Here is a 21,898-nt window from a genome sequence, read left to right as displayed (position 1 = left end):
CAAGTGAGGTAGGGAATACTGACATTAACTCAAAAAGGAGAAGGAATGTATTATTAATGACTCCATAACAATGGTATTTCCTCCCCTGGTACCAGAACAGCCTCTCCATTCCATTTTCAGTCCCAGTGCCAACTTATCAGCAGTCATATCACACCTTTTAGGGCAAAGTTAGAATTCTCCATGCCTGAAAAACAAAACAACAACATGCAAACATTTTGAGATATATTCTTCCTGCTAAATGGCTCTTCCCACCGGGCCAAAATGCTCGTGTAACCCAGACAGCAGTATTCTCACCAGTGGGTTGCCCCTTGAAGTGAAAGGCCTTTTGTCACAGCCCGTGGAGGAGAGCTCTTTGCTTTGTGTGACACCTGTGCTAATGGGCAGTGTCCTTCAGAGCAGGCAGAGGTGTGTTCCCCATGACAGCCAACCTACCTGCCTGTCCTCAGCTTTCAGCATGTGGCCTCTTTGCCCTGGTGTGAGTTTGGGAGGGAAACTGAAACGGAACCTTTCCTGTACAGGGCAAGAGAGGAGCACAGAGTTGTAGTGGTTAGGAGACCGCTCTGGCACTGGGGCGATGGATTAAAGTTCAGTTCCTTGCTCTGCCCCAGGCTCCCAGTGTGGGCTATGCCAAAATACTGCCATGGCAAGAGACATCAGTATTAGCAATAGGAAAGTAGCCACATCAGAGCTCAGTTTTGGCCAGATCACTCAGTTTTCTATGCTCCTAGCTCCTAAACTCTCTCTGCCCAAGACACAGATGCCTACTGGAACTTTCTTGCAGGTTTCGTCTACTCTGCCAAACCATCATTGCTCACAAGCTCTTCGACTATGTTGTGCTGGCCTTCATCTTCCTGAACTGCATCACCATTGCCCTGGAGAGACCGCAGATTGAACACAGAAGCACGGTGAGCACCATTTCCTCCCACCTACTTTTTAACACAACATTTGACAGAGGTGCACAATTCTTCCTGGCACCAAAATGGCTTCTGGACAAAATCTACCATCAAACACTAACTCCCATTCATCTACTCAAATGTCCATGTATTAGCAATTCACATTATACATGCTTCTCCTGTGGGGTCTTGCAATGCAGCAATCCTCTTTGTAATAGGCTCATCCTAGTTCCCTCCCTAACCATGGTAAGAGCCCCCATGGTTAAGAGATTGTTTGGCAGAAGGGTGGGGACTCGGAAATAAAAAACAGAAGTGACTTACATGTGCAGCAAAGCCTCTGTAGGAATGGTATGATATCATTCATGTACACTGCTTTTGAGCAATATAGGAGGTGGCTCAGACTGGTGTGTCAAAGGGAAGAGAGACTGTGCTGGCAAGTGAATTTTTTTTTTTTTTTTTTGTATCTCTGCCTTAACTGACCCCAGCTCTACTGCACTTAAACACGATTCCAGGTCAGTGCTCAGAAACCCTTTGGGAAGGAGTCCCAGGGTAGTGCAATAGATCAGGAGACTGAGCAGCACTGGCAGACTGGGGCAGTGAGCACCTTGAAACCAGATTCGTAGGATGCATTGCAAATCCCACCCACTGTGCTTTTGGAGAGCTTTGTGGGATCTATCCTGGCTGTGGCACAGGGCAGAGCTACGGTGTGCAAGCTAAAAGCTGTCTGGCACCAACCTCTGCCAGGGGCACCTCTCATTCCTCCCACCTTCAGACCCCTTGCAGGAAAGTAAAAGATATCGAGGTCATCAGAGAGGCCTCACAGAGTAACAAGAAAAAGTCAAGATGCATTTAAGGCCTTTCTCTGTTTTGCTGTTGTTGTTTTATGCTTGTTTGTTTTCTTTTATTTTGTTGGTTTTATTTTGTTTGTTTTCTAGGAGAGAATCTTTCTTACTGTGTCCAACTACATTTTCACAGCAATTTTCGTAGCTGAGATGACGCTGAAGGTAAGTTAATGGAGCTGAACAGCTCAGAGTCTTTTCCCAGTGTCAGGAATAACATGGTTCATGTTTGCTCAGCACCCTTCTAAAATCTCTGCATCTTTTCGGTGTGCCGGTCCTTCCCCCTACCTTGATAAAGGCAAATACTGCCTGGGGTGTTTCCCTTCTGAACATGCATGGAGGGGATGCTTATCCTGGGTTTTAAAACCAAAGGGATCTTGATGTCTGGGAGGAATAGCTGGCCTCCAGGTATGCATTTTGTAATAATGTCAAATGTCCATTCCCTTCCTCCTGGAGCAAGAGTGGGGAAAATTACAGTGATGTTAACGAATTGTTCTTAGCCGAGATAATTATTCAATAGGTGTCTCTGCAACAATAGGGAAATCTTGTTAATCCTCTCGTGTTGAGGGAAGAGTCTCAAAGCTGTGTAAAGAGAGTCTCAAAACTGGATGCCTGAAGCTAAACCTCCTAAAATTTGTTTCTAAATTACTGCCATGATTTTTAGAGTGTTCAGTTCTCCCTCAGGGCCAGTGATGTCTGTAGCACATGCTGGTGTTGAGAACTGCTGTGAATCAAACCACTCCCTTAGGAGCCAGAGTATGGGTTTTGGTGCCCCATTTTATCTGCTAAAACCAAGGTGATGTCTGGACTGGGACCCTTGCCCCAGATCTGTGGTATGGTAGGGAAAAGTTTTCTAAACGTTCCCATGTCCTGTTGCTCAGGGAGGCAGAGGAGAGGTGAGAAGGCAAACGTGGTGAAATGCTACTCCAGAGCACAGTTGTTGTTTCTAGAGTTATGTGCCACCACTTTCGCCAAGGACGTTTTCCTTTGTAGCCTTCCAGCCGAAAGAAAAAGGTGATGAGATTGATTGTGGGGTGCAAAATGGGTCCTCGCTGCTTCCTTAGGAAGGGTCATATGGAGTTCATGGAGTTCTCCATCCTTCCTCTCTCTCTGTGGCTGCCCTCTATCAGGCAACATGGAGGAGCCATTTACCCGTCTCCCCTCTCTTGCAGGTGGTTTCTCTAGGCCTGTATTTTGGCGATCAGGCTTATCTCCGCAGCAGCTGGAACATCCTGGATGGCTTCTTGGTCTTTGTGTCTCTCATCGACATTGTGGTCTCGGTGGCTTCTGCTGGTGGTGCCAAAATCCTGGGGGTGCTACGGGTCCTCCGGCTGCTGCGCACCTTACGGCCCCTCCGGTCAGAGCCCAACCGCGTCCTACTCTGCCTCCCCTTCCCACTGGACCCCCAGGAGGGGTCTCAGAGTCAGACCCCACTGTTACTGGTCAAAGTGTCATCTTTGACAAGCCACTAACCAGAGGGAGGTTCCCCTTAGCCGTATGGCTCTGGCCCTGGAGATACCTCATCAGACAACCAATCCATGGGACAAAAGAAGCTTTTTAGCCCTGATAGGAGTGTTCCCCAATGAAAAGTCACTGCACAGGGAGAGCAGGGGCCCGCTTCTGCTGAAAATACTTAGCTGGGGTTGAACATCCCTGCTCTGTTCTTCTGTCACCCCTCCCTTTTCTTCCTTTCCAGAGTCATCAGCCGAGCCCCTGGCCTGAAGCTGGTGGTGGAGACACTCATTTCTTCCCTCAAGCCCATAGGAAACATTGTCCTCATCTGCTGTGCTTTCTTCATCATCTTCGGGATCCTGGGTGTGCAGGTAGGGTTGGTATTGCCCTCAAACAGCCCCTGTGACCCCAACAGAGCAGGAGGGGCAGGCAAGCCGGGAAACCTTCTGTAGCTTCCCACCTCCATTAGCTGTCTCCCACCGAAATGTCCCCGTGGCCTTTGGCAAGGGCGGCCAGCTGCTCAGCAAGTGCAAGTGTTGCTGGATGTGTGAGACAGGAGTTAATGCTCATGCATGCATGGCAGGAGTAGGATCAGGGTTTGGGTCAGTGTTACAGAGAGAGCCCAGGGCTGGCTCACTGGGCACATCCGTGCCACACAGCGAGGGCAAGCAGCTCCATGCCTGCTTGCACAAACCCTGCCTCCAGTCAGCTCTGTTCCTCCCCCTCACTCCCAGCCTGAAGTCCACCCACAACCTCCTTTTATTTTTTTATTTAATCCTCTTTATTTTCGGCTGTTGCGTTGCAGAGGAGCAAGGGCGTGGGCGTTACTTCCATCTCAGGGAATGCGCTATACTTAGTCTGCTCTGATGCATCTGTACAAATGCACAATCCAGTACCTTCCATATGGGGAAAGGAGCCCTGGGCAGAAGAGATACAGCAGTGCAGATTTGCAGGGAAAAAAAAAAAAGTATCTAAGAAGAAGGGGATGTTTTTTCTGGTTCTTTACCCTCAGATGATATCTTTTTTTCCCATCAGCTAACTGGGAGGCAGGGAGGGGAGATTGGTCTCAGTGGCTGAAAGTATTTTTTTTTTCCTTTTGGGCCAGTGGTTCTAACTGGGCCCCAAAAACTGCCCCAACATCTATCAGATGGTGAGGGACGTACAGTCACTGCTGGCCTGGGGCAATACAGGAGGCTGAAAAGCCAGATCTGAGTTTACAAGTGTGGCCCTGGTTCCTTACCAGTACATCATCCAGGGCTGTACAATGTGCTGGTCTTCCTCCATGCTTGTCCTGCACTACTCACCTGGCTTATAGCCAGAGGGAGCCCTGCAGCCCCCCTGCCATCTCAGGAGCTTCCGTACGTCCCAGGGAGCATGAGGGGGACCCTGGTACAAAAGGGGCTGATGGTGTTGCTCCTCTCTCGCAGCTCTTCAAAGGCAAGTTCTACCACTGCCTGGGGGTCGACATCAGGAACATCACCAACCGATCCGACTGCGTGGCTGCCAACTACAAGTGGGTGCACCACAAGTACAACTTTGATAACCTGGGACAGGTGAGTGTGCCTGCGGCCCAGCTCTGATGGGAACTCAGCTCAGGGTTTGTCTCCTCCTATATGTACCACTCCCTGGAGCACAGATGCCTTGTGCCTGAAAAGCCTTATCCCAGGGCCAGGAAGAGCAGTTATTTGGAATGGGTATCCATGCAGAGACTCCGTCACTCATATTTTGGTATCACAATGATGCTTCCAGGTTGTGGGGGAAAGAAAAGGGTGGCAGCAGTGGGCTTGATTTTCTTTTTTCCTCCTGCTGTGAAACAGATGTTCTTCATGACCTCTCTTCTCTGGTGGGTCTGACTTCCTGTCCCCCCTGCCCCCTTCTCGACAGAGAAAGGAGCAAGTTTTGATGTGTGCAGAGACACAGGCAGGAAGAGTATTTCAACACTGTGTGTGTTAGAGCATAAACCACGCTTTTTTTTTTTCTTTTTTTCCCAGCCTGCCAGATGCACCTGCTCCACATCTGTTTTGCTTTTTCTGTTACAGGCCCTGATGTCTCTCTTTGTTCTGGCTTCCAAGGATGGATGGGTCAATATTATGTATAATGGACTAGATGCTGTGGCTGTAGACCAGCAGGTATAAAGAATTTGCAAAAGGACCTTTCTGACTTTCCTTGGGCCGGAAAGGTGGGAGCATGCTCTAACATCCTTTGAACAACCTCCCTCAAACCAGGAGTCCCTTTTGAATCCTTTGGGTCAAGGCTTTGCCAAGTAGAGGTGGGGAAGCGCAGCTGTGGCTGGGCAGTGGGTGTCTGTAGTAATTCTCACCCTCTAACCAGTTCGGATCACACAGCAGGTCTTTATTTGTAACAACGGAGCAACAAAGCCACATGCATTTCTGGGTATGCTGGCTCCCTCCTAGCCCACAGATGGCTGGTTTAATACCCCATAAGCAGGGGCTGTTGGGCTACTGCCCACTGCAGTGCTATTCCTCCACTGCCAAAGCAATGACCTTGATAGTGCTAGTGTAGGCACCTGCCATAGGTTGCACAGCCACAGGCCTGAACCTTGGGGATGATGCTCCATTTACCTCTGAAACTCTACACAAGATGCACCACTGTTGGCTTCATGTGTGCTTTGTCAGTAGATCCAGTCAAAGGCAGGGCCCCCTTTCTTCTCTGAGCCTGAATGGCGTTTCTGTCTGGGTCTGGCGGCTGTCCTGGTGGTGTGTGGATGTGCCCTCTACTGGCCCTTGAGCCAAAGGTGTTTCCAGTGCCTGGACTGTCTATTTTACCACGTATTGGGGTTGTACCTGATCTGTGGATGGGGTTGTGTCTGAACTGTGGGTGACTCTGTACAGGTGGGCCCTTGCCCTTCACTGTCACCCACTCCATCAATGCAAGCTGTATTTTCACCAACTGATGCCAAAATCCAGTCAGCCAATCACAAGTTGCCCTACATAAAGCTCCAGCTCTTCCCAGCTCATTCCCCTCATTTTCATAATCATGCCCCCCTCCCCAACATCTAATCACTGCAGTGGCTCCCACCCCCATCATTTCTATACCACCGCCCATCTGACCACTGCCTCTCTGTTCTCCTCCCTCCTCCAGCCGGTCACCAACAACAACCCGTGGATGCTCCTCTACTTCATCTCCTTCCTCCTCATCGTCAGCTTCTTCGTGCTCAACATGTTTGTGGGGGTGGTGGTGGAGAACTTCCACAAGTGCCGGCAGCACCAGGAGGCTGAGGAGGCACGCCGGCGGGAAGAGAAGCGCCTGCGGCGCCTGGAGAAGAAAAGAAGGAGTAAGGCACAGCCTAAGTGTTTGGTCGGTTCGTAGGCCAAGGTTTTCTGACAAAAACCTTCTCCTCTTCTTTTTCTTTCTTGACGGGCCGGTCTCTGAAATGCATTGCTTGTGGCCGCGCTCTGAGCCTTCCTCCCCGTGCCATTGCCACGTCGCTACACACCACACCGGGGCGGTCTGGGGGAGAGGGGGTGGTTTACGAGGTCTGTAGGGAAGCTGGGGTGTCAGGGAAGCCATGGGGGTTTAGCACCCAGCCCATGGGGAAATACCATGTGCCAAAATATACCTGTGCACATGCTGGCACACACTGTCAACGCAGGACATGCACACATCGGTAGACCTCCTGGGCTTCCTGCAGCCCCAGCTGGTGTTAGGGGGAAGACCTGGACAGGCTATTGTGTTTAACCCAAAATTTAAAAAAAGGGAGAGGGAAAAAAAAGAGGAAGACTTGTGTTTTGTTCTTGGCTGTTTCCATCAGTGTTGCAGTGTCACTCCTTGGGGTCCCAGACCCTTCAGGGTGAAGCAACCCCTCATCCTGGTGTTCCTGTCCTCTTCTGTATTACTTTTAAGCAAAAATTGCAAAAGCATACTTGCCCCTGGATATCTTCCCTACTACCCCAGACTGATGGTTTTCTTCCATTCACAGCCCATGGGCATGCTTTCCCTTCCCATGCTCCAGTTTTTTCCTCTCTCCTGTGACACCCTGGGGCCTCTCCTGGAACCATCTGCTCCCTTTTATCATCTGTGATCTTAATTTGTCGAGGCATGAAATGCTGATTTAGCACCATTCCCACAAACATGGACTGACAGATTTTCGTTTAAGCATTCCTTTCCTTTTCTTTATTCTGTTTATTTTTCACCCCACTTCTACTTTCCTCTTCTTTGCATTTCATTTTTCTCCTTCCTATGGCCCCTATCTTTTATCTATCCTTTGCTGTTCTTTCTCTCTTCTGCCTTCATCTCCTTATCTTTCAACCCATCACCACGTTTATACCTGCTCACTCCTCAATGTTTCTTACCCATCTCTTCCTTTCTTCCAATTTCCTTCTAACTCTCCCCATCTCCCTCTTTCCACTGAAGAAGCGCAGCGTTTGCCGTACTATGCTACCTACTGCCCCATACGCCTCCTTATCCATTCGGTCTGCACCAGCCACTATCTGGACATCTTCATCACTTTCATCATCTGCCTCAACGTGGTCACCATGTCCTTGGAGCACTACAACCAACCTGTGGTGAGTGAGATCATGCAGATATGCCCTGTCTCTAGTAATTATGCTATTTTGCTATGGCTCTCTGTCTACCAGAAGAGGTAGGACACTTGTGTGTCTCTAAAAATACTGTTAAAGTGTGGCAAGAGTTAATGTACTAAGCAGAGATACGTGAGGAGTTTGGTATGTACCCAGAAAGGCAGCCCCTGCACAGACATATGTTATTGCCTGAACTCAATAGAGATAATGCATATAAGCAAGAGTTGGTCCACTAAAATGCTCTGTGCAATTAGGTCTCTGTGCTTTTTATTATTAAGGGTTTATATGGGTCACCCAAATTTAGCTGCCTAGCCTGCTTTGTGTCTTCCCCTGGATCCTAACAAGAAGAATGGTGGAAGCTGCAGTGTCCAGGGAGCTTCAGGCTTTGCATCATGTTTCCAAATGTCAGACCAATTCTCCTGTCGTATGGCCTGCCTGAGCTGTGGGGACTGGATTGTCTGGTTGTTTGTCACAGGAGATGATCTCTTCACTCAGCCACCTGTTTTCTGTAAGAGAAACTGAAGGGGCAAAGCGCTGAGCAGGGCCTCTCTCAGCTGCAGGGAGTGATTCCCAGCAAAGGGCTCTGAAGGCCAAAAAAGTTTTATACTTAGGCTGTAGAAGACCAGGTACCTCTCTCAGTTCCTAGCAAAGCTCTAGATGTCTCTGATATGAAAAAAATAAATATGCTGCATATATCAAAGGAACTTTCTGCCTCTATATGCAGACAAAGCATTCATTATGATATCTGCCCAGTGGCATTTCAGTTTATTTTTGAGGAGATTGTTGGTTTAGATAACAGTTGTGGTGCCTGAGCACATGCTGTTCAAGGTATCTCAGGCTTTGATCAGGAGCTGAATCTGTCTCTTATAATTCAAATCTGCTGCCACGTTCCTCTGTTTCTCGCCCATCTTGCCCAGCCGCCCACCTTTTATCTTGCCTCTGGTGGTACCCAGTTTTACTCTGCAGGAACTCTCAGTCCTTACTTGTTGTCACCCTTGTGTTAGGCCTTTGCTCATATCAGAACAAGTCATTCTTCTTACTTCTCAGCTCCTTCCCCTGTAACACTCTGGTACAGCCATGCTGTCAGGCTCTGATCATAAATCCTGCCAAAGCGCTTTGAACACTCCCAGTATGAGGTGCCACCAAATGCTGCCCACTGATCCCATTGATCCTTGGTGGTGGCGAAGGGGCAGCACAATGACCTACCAGAAATCCACAGCTGAGAGGTGACACATGCCTGTCCCAGAGGCCAAGGCATGGAGGGATTTCCTCCCATCAGAGATGGCTTTTATCCACAACTGAAGTAAACTTCTTGCCTCACTCTTGGTCCATAGCTATGCCAGTGTCATTAACATGGTGGCATGGGCTATTGGCAGAGGAGGAGGCTGATAGTACTTAGTGGATTCTCCTTGCAGTAGCCTTCTCCTCCCTCTTGTACAGAGAAGTACAAGAGAAAAGAGCAATAACTGACCCCCAGAACAACATGGGGCAGAGGGGCCAGCTGATGGTTGCTCTTAGAAGGTGGCGTCTATGTTCAAGATGGTAGGAGGCATGGGGCAGCTTCCCCATCTACTCTCAAATTCCTGGTGCTCAGGAGAGTCTCCCACAGGTTACGTACTTGATACTGCTCTTGCCTCAATTATTTCACCCTTTCTTTCTGCTGGCAGTCCCTGGAGACAGCTCTTAAGTACTGCAACTACCTGTTCACTACTGTCTTTGTGTTGGAGGCAGTTCTCAAGCTGGTGGCATTCGGTCTGCGGCGATTCTTCAAAGACAGGTGAGCAGAGGGTTCTGTCAAATGTGGCTGTGGGACAGTTGGGCTTTGGGTGGAGGTTTTGAGGATGGATCCCTATCTGGAGTGTGAGGCAGGAGCAGAATGTCCCGACTGTCTTTCGGTTCTGCACAGCAGAGCCGCAATGCCTAGGCAATAATAAGAATTGTCCAAGAACTGCTTCTTGGCTGGCATCTACTACTTAGGCTAGAAAGTAAAGGAGGTGGGCTCAGAAACAGCCATTTTTTTTTCCTGCCCTCAAGGCAAACTGGGAGCATGCTGAAGCAGAACGTATATAATGAAGCTGATTCGAGGTAGTAAGGCCATAAAAAGCTGAGCCCATTAGTCAAAGCATAGCACCATAGTAACACAGCTCCATGCTTTCAGATCAGGCTGGCTTGCCTCTGGCTGCTCGGGGTGTGTGCAAAGTGAATCTCTGTTTGTCTGCAAAAGCCCGTATAGGCTGACTCAGAGTGGGGCCTTGGATTCATACGTAAAGGAATGTTTAGGTTAAAGTGAAAACAATTCACTTTCTTTTTTGGGGAATTGGAAAAATTCTGTCTTCCCTAACTCTCTTCATTTTTTCTTCTTAAGGTGGAACCAGCTAGATCTAGCCATTGTGTTGCTGTCTGTCATGGGCATCACACTGGAAGAGATTGAAATCAATGCTGCTCTCCCAATTAACCCCACTATCATCCGGATCATGAGGGTGCTGCGCATTGCCCGGGGTGAGAAGGACACTGGCTGGAGGCAGGGGTGTAGGTGGTCACGGGGTGGGACCAGTACAAGCAGAGGCTGTAGAGGCTGAAGGGAGGCAGAGAACGGAAAGGATAGCCTAGAGGCTAAGATTTTCCGGTTTATTTAAGCCAGGCATTTAGATGCAGTGGCTTTAACAGGAGGTGAAGGACCAAGAAGGTGAGGAGATCATGCAAGAGCTGAATTTTTCCTGTTATTCTTCTATGGCTTGAGTATGGCGGCAGCATTTGGAGAGGGGATCACCAAGCAGGTTAAAGTTCGCACAGAAAGAGGATTGAATCCTCCTGGTTGCCACCAAGATGTGCTAAGCTGCCTTAACAGATAGTGGCTGGAGAAAGGGAAAGTGGTGGAAAGCATGAAAATTTGGAGCAGAGGGAGAATTGTGATACAGATTGCTGGGAGAAAGAGGGTTCTTTGACAGACCTTGTCTGGGTGAAGCAGAAGAAGCATGGGTGGCCTATGGGAAAAAGGAAAATGGGGACACGAGGGACAATCCAGTTTTTCTAGGGCAAGGGGAAATCAGCATCTGTCTTGTGCTACTGACGTCAGTAAGTTACATAAAAGGATGGACCTTCTGAGTGTCTGAGTGACACTTTTATGTTTGTTGTGGCAGTCCTGAAGCTACTGAAGATGGCCACAGGAATGCGAGCACTCCTGGATACAGTTGTTCAAGCCCTGCCACAGGTAAAACACACAAGCTTCCCCCGAGACTCTCCTTTTCTGCACCTTTTTTCCAAAGGGTCACTTCTCTGCGTGTCTCAAAGGTGGTATTGACTGTGTTGTGCAGGCAACTGCCTGAAAGCAGTGCCCAAGTTTTCATGTCATGGGGATACAGCTCACCTCGCATCTCTGTTCTCCAGCGGGTGAATGAAATAAGGCTTGACTTTTGGGTAAGGGCAGGTTTCTTCACATCATGTCTAGCTAGCGTCTTCCACTTGTGGCTAGTCCCCAGCTCCTCTCTCCCCTCTCTGTAAGAAGGGGACAGTGACTGGCAGCCATTTCGGGGGGAAAGCAGGTCTTTGTTTCTCCATCCTTCTCACCCTTCCCTGCATATTCCCCCTCTCTCACTCACATTCCTGTCACTCCTTTGCTTATCCAGTGCCTCCCCCTTCCTACTTTCATTTCTTCCTTTTTCCTCCTGGATCCCTTCACGTTTCCGAGCCTCTCATGTATGAGAAGCAGTGACGCGCTCTGTTGTGGCTCACGCAGCCGGCAGTTAAGTGTCTACCACAAGACAGCTAGACAGAAGGATTTCATGAGCTGTGAGCGGCAGCTGTTCCCGAATGAGATGCTGACATGGTGCTTTACACAGGCACCGAGCCTACTGAGAGGATCCTCCGTGATGGATGAGCAGCCTGGGAGACTGGTCCCTTTCCTTTTGGATCCTCAAGAGAGAATTGTTAAGCAAGGAGTAATGGCACCAAGTTGCTCTACTGATCATACATCAGTCGTTCCCCTGGCAGGCCCCAAGCAGGCAGCTATCTTGGATGATATCAAAATGCATGGGCATTTGTCAGTTGATTTATCAGCTAATGTGCCAGTCTTGCTGAGTGATGCAGAGCTGAGAATCAATCTGAAAACAGCATGAGTAGTTACACAAGGAATTCACTTCCAATGTTAGTGACAATAAATGATGTCAATCTGAATTAGGGGAATCTCATGGCACAAAAGCCAGGGGGAAATGCTGTGATCTTTCCTGGATCTTGAGCTCTGACTGATCTCCCATTTTTTTTTATTAAGCAGTAATAATTTATATTTTTATATAATAATAATAATGATATAACTCATATATAGGATATATAATAATATCCTTTGTCATCAAGGATACTTTGGGGCTGAGGTACATTAAACAATGTGAAGAATGGGAGATTAAGGGTGTTCTGGTAGCAGGCAGCTTTGGACCACTGAAGGGTATTAGTTCTGTCTCTGCTGCCCCAGACTGGCTCAGTGCAGCCCCTCTGCACCTTGTTCTTTTCTGTTCTAGCAGCCACAAGTGATTCACTCAGACAAGGATCTGAAATGGAGCAGGCCTCCAGATCCAACATCTGCATGTCTGTGACATGTTTATTCTGCAGCCCAGATAAATGGACACTGATATGATGAGCTTGCTGAAGTAGTATCTAGAAGCCCTTGGTAAGAGGACTCTGCAGTATATTTGCACTTAAATGGTGAGACTGGACTTCTACCCCCAAAATATTGTGAATAAATAGGAGAAGGGGAAATGTTCATATCTCTGCTATGCAGATGGAGAAACTGAGTCACTGGGCAGAGAAGTGTTTTTCTCAGGATGGCAAAGAACACAGCTGGGACCTCAATTCAAGCCCAGCTCTCCGGTCTTAGCCACAAACCACAAGCATATTCTTCCATTCTTTACAAATTCTTTCTTTTCTCTCTCACACTCACCCACAGACCCTTTGCTAACCGAGATGATCTGTCGTTTGGAGGTCATTAATATCTGCCACAATACCTTCACAAGCAGATGTCTAAAGGTCTGGCTTCTAGGTATTCCCTAGAAGGTAATAACAAGCAGTGCTTAATCCTTCCAGCATCAAAGTCTATGATCAATCCACTTGCTATTGACTGGCTGTTGCTTCCCTCTGTAATGGGTTGGCTTCACTTAATAAAGTTATATAACAGAGGGATCAAAAATCACTCCATAGTTAAAGTTGTGTCAAAATCTGCTCTCAAAGCGGGGCTAAAATCCCCCAGTTTCACTGTTAAAAATTGAATTTAGTCTCCATATTTTACACACTGAGTCTTCAGGGGACAATTGAATTATCTGTAATATTATTCTCCAAGATTTATTGGCTTTGCCAAAAGAAGCAGTTTAAAATAAGCTGTCCTTTCCCTTGCGCTTTTTCCTCCTCTCGACCTTTCTCTTTATGTTCCTAGAACACGGATTCACATCAGGGATTTTGGCTTGCTAGTGGCATATAAGGCGCCTCCAGTTGTCCTGTTTCAATTCTCTTCCTTTCTTTGTTATACAGCAACAATTCTAAATAGTGAATAGAGCTTTAATTTTCAGAGCCCCTTGGAAATTTAGCCCTTAGCTAAATTTTATTAGCTTCTCTTCTTTTAATGCCTGATAGACACAGGCACAGAGGTGTGTGTTCAGAGCATTAACTATGGTGTCCAATTTAGTCATCAGAAATAATTCCTTCCACTGCATATGTAGGGAGCCAGGTTCTGGCAGCCCAGTGGAGTGGGTGGGCTGAATCATTCATTTCTCTCCTGAATCTGGATGTCACAGCAGTTGCAATGACTAAATTAGGCTCCTGAAGTAGATGATCCTAACAAAGGCCCAGTGACCACATGCACTCACAAGCATTCGAATCAGACACTGTTCAGTTTTTCAAAAACACCCAAATACCAGGTCCTTAACTCATCCCTGCCTCCCCTTGCTCCACAAATGGTGTGGTAATCATTACTGGCATTTTCTGTTGCTGTTCAGCCTGCATATTCCAAGCCCCCTCCTGCTTCCCATATATAATCCATATGCCCCACATGCTGGGATGCAGGAGATTCAGAAGCAGAGCAGTGATTTGGGAGAGTGAGGATGTGGGGGCAGAGGACTGGGGGGCAGTGCACACATTGCTGGTGACACTGCTGCCTTTGTGCGCCATGAAGCAGCAATCCTCCCATCGTGGGGTTTCTAAACAGCAACTGCTGGAAGCCCAGAAATCAGGCTTTGCCCTGTTATTCACAGGATGCAAAAGCCCCTCTTGGCTTATTCATAGTGTCTTCGCCTCTTCTCCTCTCTTTGCATTTTAAAAGGGTCTCTTCACCCATCTTCCTTCCCACATGCCTCCCCAAGCCCTGCTCAGCCCTCCGCCTGTGGAGGGTTCATTGCAGGAGCTGGGGTACCTATGCCCCCGTCCCTTTGGAGCCCTGTTGTTATGCTTCAAAAAGCATAACTTCAGGGGATTTAGGCAGCTTGGTGGGGCAAGTAACACTGCAGCACATGGCTGTATGCTGTAATACATAGTTTGGCCCTCACCCAGCCAAACTGGGTTCATTTCTCTGTGCCCCTGCTCCAACACGCCCGTCTTCATTTGGCCCAGAAATTGTACAGTTTAGTCAGTCCTGGCCAGAGTTTGTGCTACAGTAGAGGCAGCTAGGAACAGAGCATCCTTCGAGTCTGCTGGTGGCAGTTGTAGCATGGATGGTGCCATCACTAGTGATTTCCCATGCACTGAGTAATTGTTTGGTTGCATTTGTACACTGGTAATTTGCTGCTCTTCTCTTCTGACTTTGAAAGACAGAAACCAGTCTGTGTATGATCCACACTCGCCTGTTCAGATGAGGTAGGCTTTGGGATAGGCTGACCATGCGGTTTGCTTTCAGGTGGGGAACCTTGGACTGCTTTTCATGCTCCTCTTTTTCATCTACGCTGCTCTAGGAGTGGAGCTCTTTGGAAAACTAGGTAAGTCTCAATCAGCTTGTGCTCCAGTGTGAGCTGCAGACCTGCTGGGAAAATGAGGTTTCTCAAGCTCAGTACTCATTCAATAACAGGACTGAATTATTTGGTGTCCTTTATTCTCCTTTTTGCGTACTTGATATAAGCGGAATTTCCCCTCTAAAATTTTGTTGTTCTAACAGCCTAAAAGAATAAAAACAATTTCTGCTTTCTCTTTCATTCCTAAACTTATTTTTTTTTCTGCACTGCCTTCCTTGATACTGCTTTAAGGTTACAGAAGAGAACTCAGAGAAAGCTTATTCACGTCTCTTGCCGTGGAATATTGATCAAAAAGAAAGGCAGCCCAGTGACATTGTTGGAAGGATACCCAAAGCAATCGAGTTACATTGCTATCAGTGATTTTTCTGTATTGCTGGTCAACAGCCAACTGTTGGGCAACAGCCTGCTGTCGGACAGGGTGCTGAGGCCATTAACTGAGATGTCCAGGTTGTGAGAAGCCTGAAGTGCCCTTCCCTAGTTCCTGCTGTTGACCTCAGGGCAGGCAGTGTGTCCTCCACTGATAGCTGTGATCCCCTTCCTTTCAGTATGCAATGACGAGAACCCCTGTGAGGGCATGAGCCGTCACGCCACCTTTGAGAACTTCGGGATGGCCTTCCTCACGCTGTTCCAGGTGTCCACAGGTGACAATTGGAACGGGATCATGAAGGTAACTGGGCCTCAGTGGTGTGGGTGTCCCTGCTATGGGGAAGGAGAAATCCTGACCTGTGCTCAGTTCAGCAGTGCTTTGGTTGGAAAGAGGAGAGGAGCCCAGGAGCTGAGTTGCTAGGTCAAGTCCCAGCTCTGGCCAGAATCTCCCACCTCAACATGGTAACTTAGACCCTGGGCTCATCTGGTCCTACAGCCATCTGGCTGAGAGAAGTGCAGATTGTCCTTGGAAGGAGCAAGAAGGCCATCCCAGCAAAGAGAATATCCACTGTCATAAGGCCCATTACTGAAGTTAAAAGTAATGAATTTTACGTGGCACCCGTCTACAGAGCTACCAGAGCAATCCAAATTAATATTTCCTTCCTTCAAAGGATGGGAAGAGAGGGGAAGATGAGTTCTTTGAACACATATGGTGCTTTTGAGCCTGATGAGAGAAGGTAACACCAGACAGCATCAGTTCATACACATGGGGCTACAGTGGCAGCAACATGCAGTGGTCTGTAAGGAGTTTGTTCTGTACACCTTTGGCACATTTGCTTTGAAGCAGAGAGCACAAGTTGTGTCCCATGATCAGATGATGTCCTTGATTCTTGGGGGACTTCGTGATCCTAGAGGGTGTGGGGTGATAGAAATGTTGGCTCTGTTCTTTCCAGTGGCATCAGTGTTTTTTTTGACAGAAAGAGCAGCCAAGCTTATATTCTTACTTTAGTCCTTCCTTCCTTCCATCGTTCTCTCCCAAACCCAACTTCCCCTCAAGGATACCTTACGTGACTGCAGCCACGATGACCGGAGCTGCCTCAGCAACCTGCAGTTCATCTCCCCACTGTACTTTGTCAGCTTTGTGCTCACAGCCCAGTTTGTCCTCATCAATGTGGTGGTAGCTGTGCTCATGAAACATCTGGATGACAGCAACAAGGAAGCCCAGGAGGATGCGGAGATGGATGCTGAGATTGAGCTGGAATTTGCACATGGGCTGTGCTCCCGCAAGTCAGGCTCTCCGAATTCAGGGCAGGGAAAAGGAGCAGGAACAGGAGGCAGTGGTGGGAGAACAGATCCTGAAGGACGTCTGTGCATGAGATGCTACTCTCCGGCACAGGTGGGTACACCTTTGAGCTTACCAACCAGACTGTAGCAAGCAGATGTGGGGAGAAGCCAGGCAGCCTAGACAACTGAAGGCTTAGCAGCAGCAGGCAGACTCTTCCACCTCAGGGTGAGGGGTTTGCTTTCAGCAGTAGACATCTGAGTTGGTAGCACTGTGCAGGGAAAGGGAGGTAACGGCAGTGGGTCCTGTAGCACTGCCTGGAAGTTTTGGCATCGTGGTGTAGGATCCTGAAGGCCAGCAGAAGAGGGAAGGAGCAGATCAGCTGAAGATGTGTTAGGAGGAATTTGAGAAGGTAGCTCAGGAGAAGAGAGCAGGGGAAATGGCAGATCAAGAGCGAGGCATGCCAGCAGAGCTGGAACGGAGACGTGAGCAGTGCTGTGGTGCATTGACAGTGATTGAAGACAGTCCATCCCTTTTTTTTTTTTTTTGCATTGGACTTTGGCACCTTTACACACCCTAAGGAGCACATGCTCCCCCCGTGATCCTGTGCAGGTACCTGCAGAACAAGGTACTGCTCCAGATGAGTCAGGGTGGAGAACCCAGCCCCAAATTCACAAGAAACTTTGAAGCAAAAAACTCGGCATTCTTAAAATGATTTCTCCCATCCTCCCCCCTTTCTTGTCCCCTAGGAGAACTTATGGCTGGACAGTGTCTCTTTAATTATTAAGGACTCCTTCGACGGGGAGTTAATGATCATCGATAACCTATCGGGCTCCGTCTTCCATCATTACTCCTCGCCGGCCATGTGCGAGAAGTGTAACCATGACAAGCAAGAGGTAACCTGCGTACGAGGATGCGTGAGGGGACTGTCCCCCCAAGACCTGCACACCCACACCCACATGCCCGCAGGTCATCCAACGTGTGCTCTTAGCTGTAGATTATGTAGACAGAGAGCTTGGACTGTGTTTTCCATCCGTCACATGTTGCTGATACTGCCTCTGGTACGAGCCTGCCCTCCTTAGTCACGGGGGGATGTCTGAGGTGGCAGAAAGCTGAGATGTCCCAGGATATAGGTCAGGAGGGATGAAACGAGACATAGAGGAATGACTGTGAAGGCAGTGTTGTGTTCAGTTCTGCAAGAAGAGCAGAGATTCAAGCTCATGTACAAAGGACTGGAAGGTTTGCACCCCAATAACAGCACTTGGGGACAATTCAATTTAAGCACATGTTTTGCCTTAATTTGAAGCATGTGCTTGCTTATTCCCTGTTGAGATTGGTGAGTTAAGCACATGTTTACATGCCTTGTTGAACTGAGTCACTGTCTGTGAGCAAGGATTGGTTTGTGATGAAAACTGGTTAATTAGTTTGAGCAAAAACTAAATAAAGATGGGCCCACTGAGAAAGTTTTAGAGTCTCTTTTCAGATGTAGAACCTGTTAGCTGACAAATGGGTTGTTGCTAAGAGCAGGACGTCAAATGGCTTAGACTTGTGCTCCTAAAGTTCATACGTGTTTGGAAAACCACTTTGTAAGCAATTAGTCTTTTAATGTTGTAGAACTTCAGGAGCAAAGTAGCCTGTGAGAAGTTAGGTGAGAAGCAGAATTATTTTTGTTTCTGAAACAGTTTTGTTATATTTAAGTACTGTGATCATAGTTAGACTTGTCTCAGTAGCTTGTTTCATCTGTCATCAGTGGCAATCTTCACCATCTCCTTCACCATAACTAGCCTGATAGGTTGTTATTGCTTTTAAAGAAACCAGGAAAGTTGGGAAGAGAGCTCTCATTGGCAGATTACTCTATCCATATTTGAAGACAACAATATTTCATTCAGCTTTGGACCCCTAGTTCTGATGCTTTAATTTTTTTCAGCCTTTCAGCTACCTACTTGTCCCAATGGCTTCCCTTTGAAAATACCAGAATGAGAAAATTGCTGTGGTTTCTCAGTGCTGCAACAGTTCACCCATGGATACTGCATTAATACAGCCAAATAAGTAGTTTTCAAGTCACTGTACTTCCCAACGCCTTACATAAGTCCTTATATTCAGCAGTCAGTGCTCAGCCTTCTCAGAAAAATCAGGTCTTCTAAAGTGTTCCGGAAGGATTACCCCCAAATCAAGTAATTTGCAGCTAGTTCGGTGCATTTGAAAACCTTCCAGATAGTGTTCAGTACCCTGCCTGGGAATAAAGACAACAGCAACAGATTTTCTCACCTTCCCAGCAAGGAAACTAGACAGCAGAATCTTCAAGTGCAACCCACAGCCACAGCAAAGAGTTTAACAGAATGGTCACCACCAAATAATTATTCTTACACCATATTTTCTAATGGCTATTATATAGCCATAAATTATTTTTCTAAATTGATATTTCAGTACATCTAAAATGTGGAATTGGAAAGAAATTATCTATATCCACAGGAATACCTTTAATAATGAAATGTAGATCTTTTATTTCTCATCATATGAATCAAAATTAAAGCTCAGGATTTTAAGTCACGGTTGGTCATGACCTTCTCTTCATATTTCATAGCAGGAAAAACAATGAGGAAATTCCAACAGGAAATCACTGCACACTGTCACAGCTAGGTTTGAATCCAGCACTAACACCAGCAATGCACATAGCAGTATACATAGTCATTAATTAACTAGAGTGTACTAAGGTATACCAACATAACCAGAGTTGTACATTAGTACTAGCTGTACATTGTACACAAAGATTCGTACTGTTTCAGAAACAACAGCAGTTTATACAGGCAGAGCTGTTTTTATCTAGTCCTTTTCAGCACATGTGCCTTTGAACAAAACAGTCTGCTTGCTGCACACCAAATCACCCTTAACTCTGCCCTTGTGAAAACAATCACATATCAGACAAAAAGGTTTGCTCCCATTTCATTTGTAGTTTAATCCAGGAAGATACTGAGCAAAGCAGATAAATACAACACTTAATGTAGGCTCAAAGTTATTAATATGTGCTAAGCTTTCTACTGTGTTGAGTAGAAGGGCTCAGCATCATTACGAGTCAAACTCCCGGCATCTTATTTTCAAACCAATTCTTTGGACAATGAAGGATTTTCTAATCATGGCTCTGTTTTAAAGATAGCTTATATCTGCAACTAGTTATTTTCTAAGGGCTATATGTGCGTGTTTCAGTGTCTGTGGTTGATACCCCAAGCATTTTTTTATAGATTGTACTCATCCCCACATTTATTTTACTTTTTTGTCCCTCCATCTTTAGTCAGAATATTTTTAAATATTCTCCAGTAATGGAAACTATAAGAACAAAACAGGAAAACATTACTTTTTTCTCATACCATTAACCTATTCTCATTTCATCTCTATCCTTTCACTTTTGGGCTGGTTGACTGTTAGACATCTGCGTATTGGTGGCTGATAGCATAGCTAGCCAGTGGCAGGAGTTTGTCAGTGAGCAGCCGTGAACAGTGTTTTTGCACATGCAGTTTCTCTACTCGTGACTTTGTTGATTATGCTTTTTTTTGAGGATCCCAAGGTGATGAGAATTTGTGAGCAAGTGGTTCAGTGAAGAACAGACGATTCTGGCTTTTGTTGAAACCCTTTTTTTATGGTTGGAGAAGGTAGTCGCAGATGTTATCACATTTCACACTCACGTCTCTACGAGCACAGCTGTAAGGCTGTTCTGCTGTAACAAGCGCTTAGGCGAGTAATGGATGAGTACGCACATTAAGTGGGACTAGATGAAGACGGTGTGTCTATACACAAGCAGTTGCTGACTGGTGGCTGTGTAGTATGCTTGACACAATGTTCTTGTGGGTTCTCTGGTGTGTCTGCACTCCAAGCAGCAGTTGTTGGTTTAGAGCTCTTTTCATGGTTGAATGGCACCAAGTTTGTATGTCAGAATAACAACCCAAATGTGGATGCTGTTTGTGCCCTTTATTTAAATCCAGCTCAGGTTTTCCCTTCTGTATATTCGAAGTGCCTTATCCAAGGATGGAGACTTCCAGTCTCTGGCATTGGCCCAGGCCACTAAACTCCCAGCTCGAAGGAGTCATCTCTCCAAATGTTCCACCTGCTCTTAGAGTACAAAAGCTGTACCTACCTCTTGCAAACACAAAAACAGGGGAGGACAAGATAACTGCCCAGGAAGCAAGCTTTCCTGACTGAGACAGCCCAGAATATAACTATTGAGTCAGGTGCTGGTGGTGGGAACTGATGGGACTCTAGAGACCAGCAACAAAAAGTCAAGCACAAGAGGGATAGAGCAGCTGCTTAGGCTACTAGAAAAAGGAGGGTACTTTTCAGGCATTGTAGGATGAGATGAAGTCAGGCTGAGGGGAATTAAAAGCTTGGCGGAAGGAGGATGGGAGAGGGGACATATGCTATGAAATAGGCTGAATGATGAAACAAACTCAGGCATGGGACTGGAGCAGAGCTGAGCCTCAAGGACAAGAAAGATGCAGTAGTCAGACTTGGTTTCAGAAAGCAAGAGAGCTGAGCATGGGAAGGCTGGAGGGGTGAGTTTAGGGATGGAGAACAGGAGGGAGGGTGGTGTTAGCTGAGGTCTTGGGTAGGTTAGAGGTGAGGGGAGATAAAAGGTGCAGGAAAGATGGAGGGAGATGGGGTTTCAGTGGCGAAGGTAAGAGTATATGAAAAGCATGATACTGGCATGGACTGCAAGAGGCATGACTACCCCTGGAATGAAAGCACCTTCATGTTTAAGCAGGGCTGTTCTTGGCGCCTTCAGAGGGATGGGTCCAATCCTCATCCCTCAGCAGAGCAGATTGCCTTATCATCAGCCTGAGGGAGCCCTTTTTCTGCCTGGCTTTACTTGCAGGGCCTTGTGCTAGCCGTATCGCTGGGATGGATTCAGGACTCCTTTCTGTAATGCTGGCACTAGGGGAGCATGGACTGGTGGTGGGCTGCTTGCAGATCTTACATTCAAGCTTCCTTAAAATTGGATTCTCCTGTCCAGCCCAGGTCTGGGTTAGGCAGTACCTGATATATCCAAGGAATATAACGTAAAATTCATCTCGGGTCTACAGGCTCTTACTTATCCATCATAAATGGTGTGAGTGCTTGAAATGTGGGCTCCAGACGTTCAATGACAGCTCCTTTCCCTTCCTGCAGGTCCAGCTGGCCGAAATGGAAGCATTATCTCTCAACTCAGACAAGTCCTCTTCCATCCTTCTAGGAGATGAGTCAGATAATCGCAGCACTTCTCAGCTGAGTCCTAAGGAGACCAAGGTTAGCCCCAGGTGGTCATGGGCATGTTGCACTCTGTGTTTCTGTGCCTGCTTTTCTGAAGTGCTCAGTATTCATCCAAGTGTCCCTGCTGAGGAATATAAATGCTGGTCACTTTTCAAGAGCTTCTCCATAGAAGAGGAAAAAAAAAAGGATGTACGTTTTTTAAAGTTTTCTTCACTGCTGTCAGTAACTGCCTCTGAACGAGACCAAATTTAGGGGATTTTGGTGGGAAATCTGAGCATCTCTCAGCTAACTTGAAGATACCTTC

General features: G+C 47.1%; 1 protein-coding gene across 7 annotated transcripts in view; it reads left to right on the top strand.

The window, feature by feature from the left end:
- Nucleotides 1-21,898, top strand: part of CACNA1I (calcium voltage-gated channel subunit alpha1 I) — a 161,868-nt gene that overhangs the window by 133,103 nt on the left and 6,867 nt on the right. For 4 of the 7 annotated variants that reach the window (XM_048069773.2, XM_048069776.2, XM_048069777.2 and 1 more), the window contains 16 exons: nt 782-905; nt 1,829-1,897; nt 2,905-3,089; nt 3,429-3,555; nt 4,612-4,737; nt 5,224-5,313; nt 6,287-6,506; nt 7,559-7,710; nt 9,393-9,502; nt 10,091-10,224; nt 10,866-10,936; nt 14,597-14,675; nt 15,254-15,375; nt 16,132-16,470; nt 17,106-17,252; nt 21,514-21,630. In XM_048069773.2, coding sequence (XP_047925730.1) covers nt 782-905; nt 1,829-1,897; nt 2,905-3,089; nt 3,429-3,555; nt 4,612-4,737; nt 5,224-5,313; nt 6,287-6,506; nt 7,559-7,710; nt 9,393-9,502; nt 10,091-10,224; nt 10,866-10,936; nt 14,597-14,675; nt 15,254-15,375; nt 16,132-16,470; nt 17,106-17,252; nt 21,514-21,630 — 2,212 coding nt within the window. The remainder of the gene's footprint in view (nt 1-781; nt 906-1,828; nt 1,898-2,904; nt 3,090-3,428; nt 3,556-4,611; nt 4,738-5,223; nt 5,314-6,286; nt 6,507-7,558; nt 7,711-9,392; nt 9,503-10,090; nt 10,225-10,865; nt 10,937-14,596; nt 14,676-15,253; nt 15,376-16,131; nt 16,471-17,105; nt 17,253-21,513; nt 21,631-21,898) is intronic. The other 3 variants (XM_066996050.1, XM_048069772.2, XM_048069774.2) reach the window with 2 other exon arrangements.

Source organism: Anser cygnoides, chromosome 1 (genome assembly GCF_040182565.1).
Source record: "Anser cygnoides isolate HZ-2024a breed goose chromosome 1, Taihu_goose_T2T_genome, whole genome shotgun sequence".
In the NCBI taxonomy this organism is placed as follows: Eukaryota; Metazoa; Chordata; class Aves; order Anseriformes; family Anatidae; genus Anser; species Anser cygnoides.
Note: the sequence above shows the minus strand (reverse complement) of the source record. Positions and strands in the feature narration are given on the sequence as shown.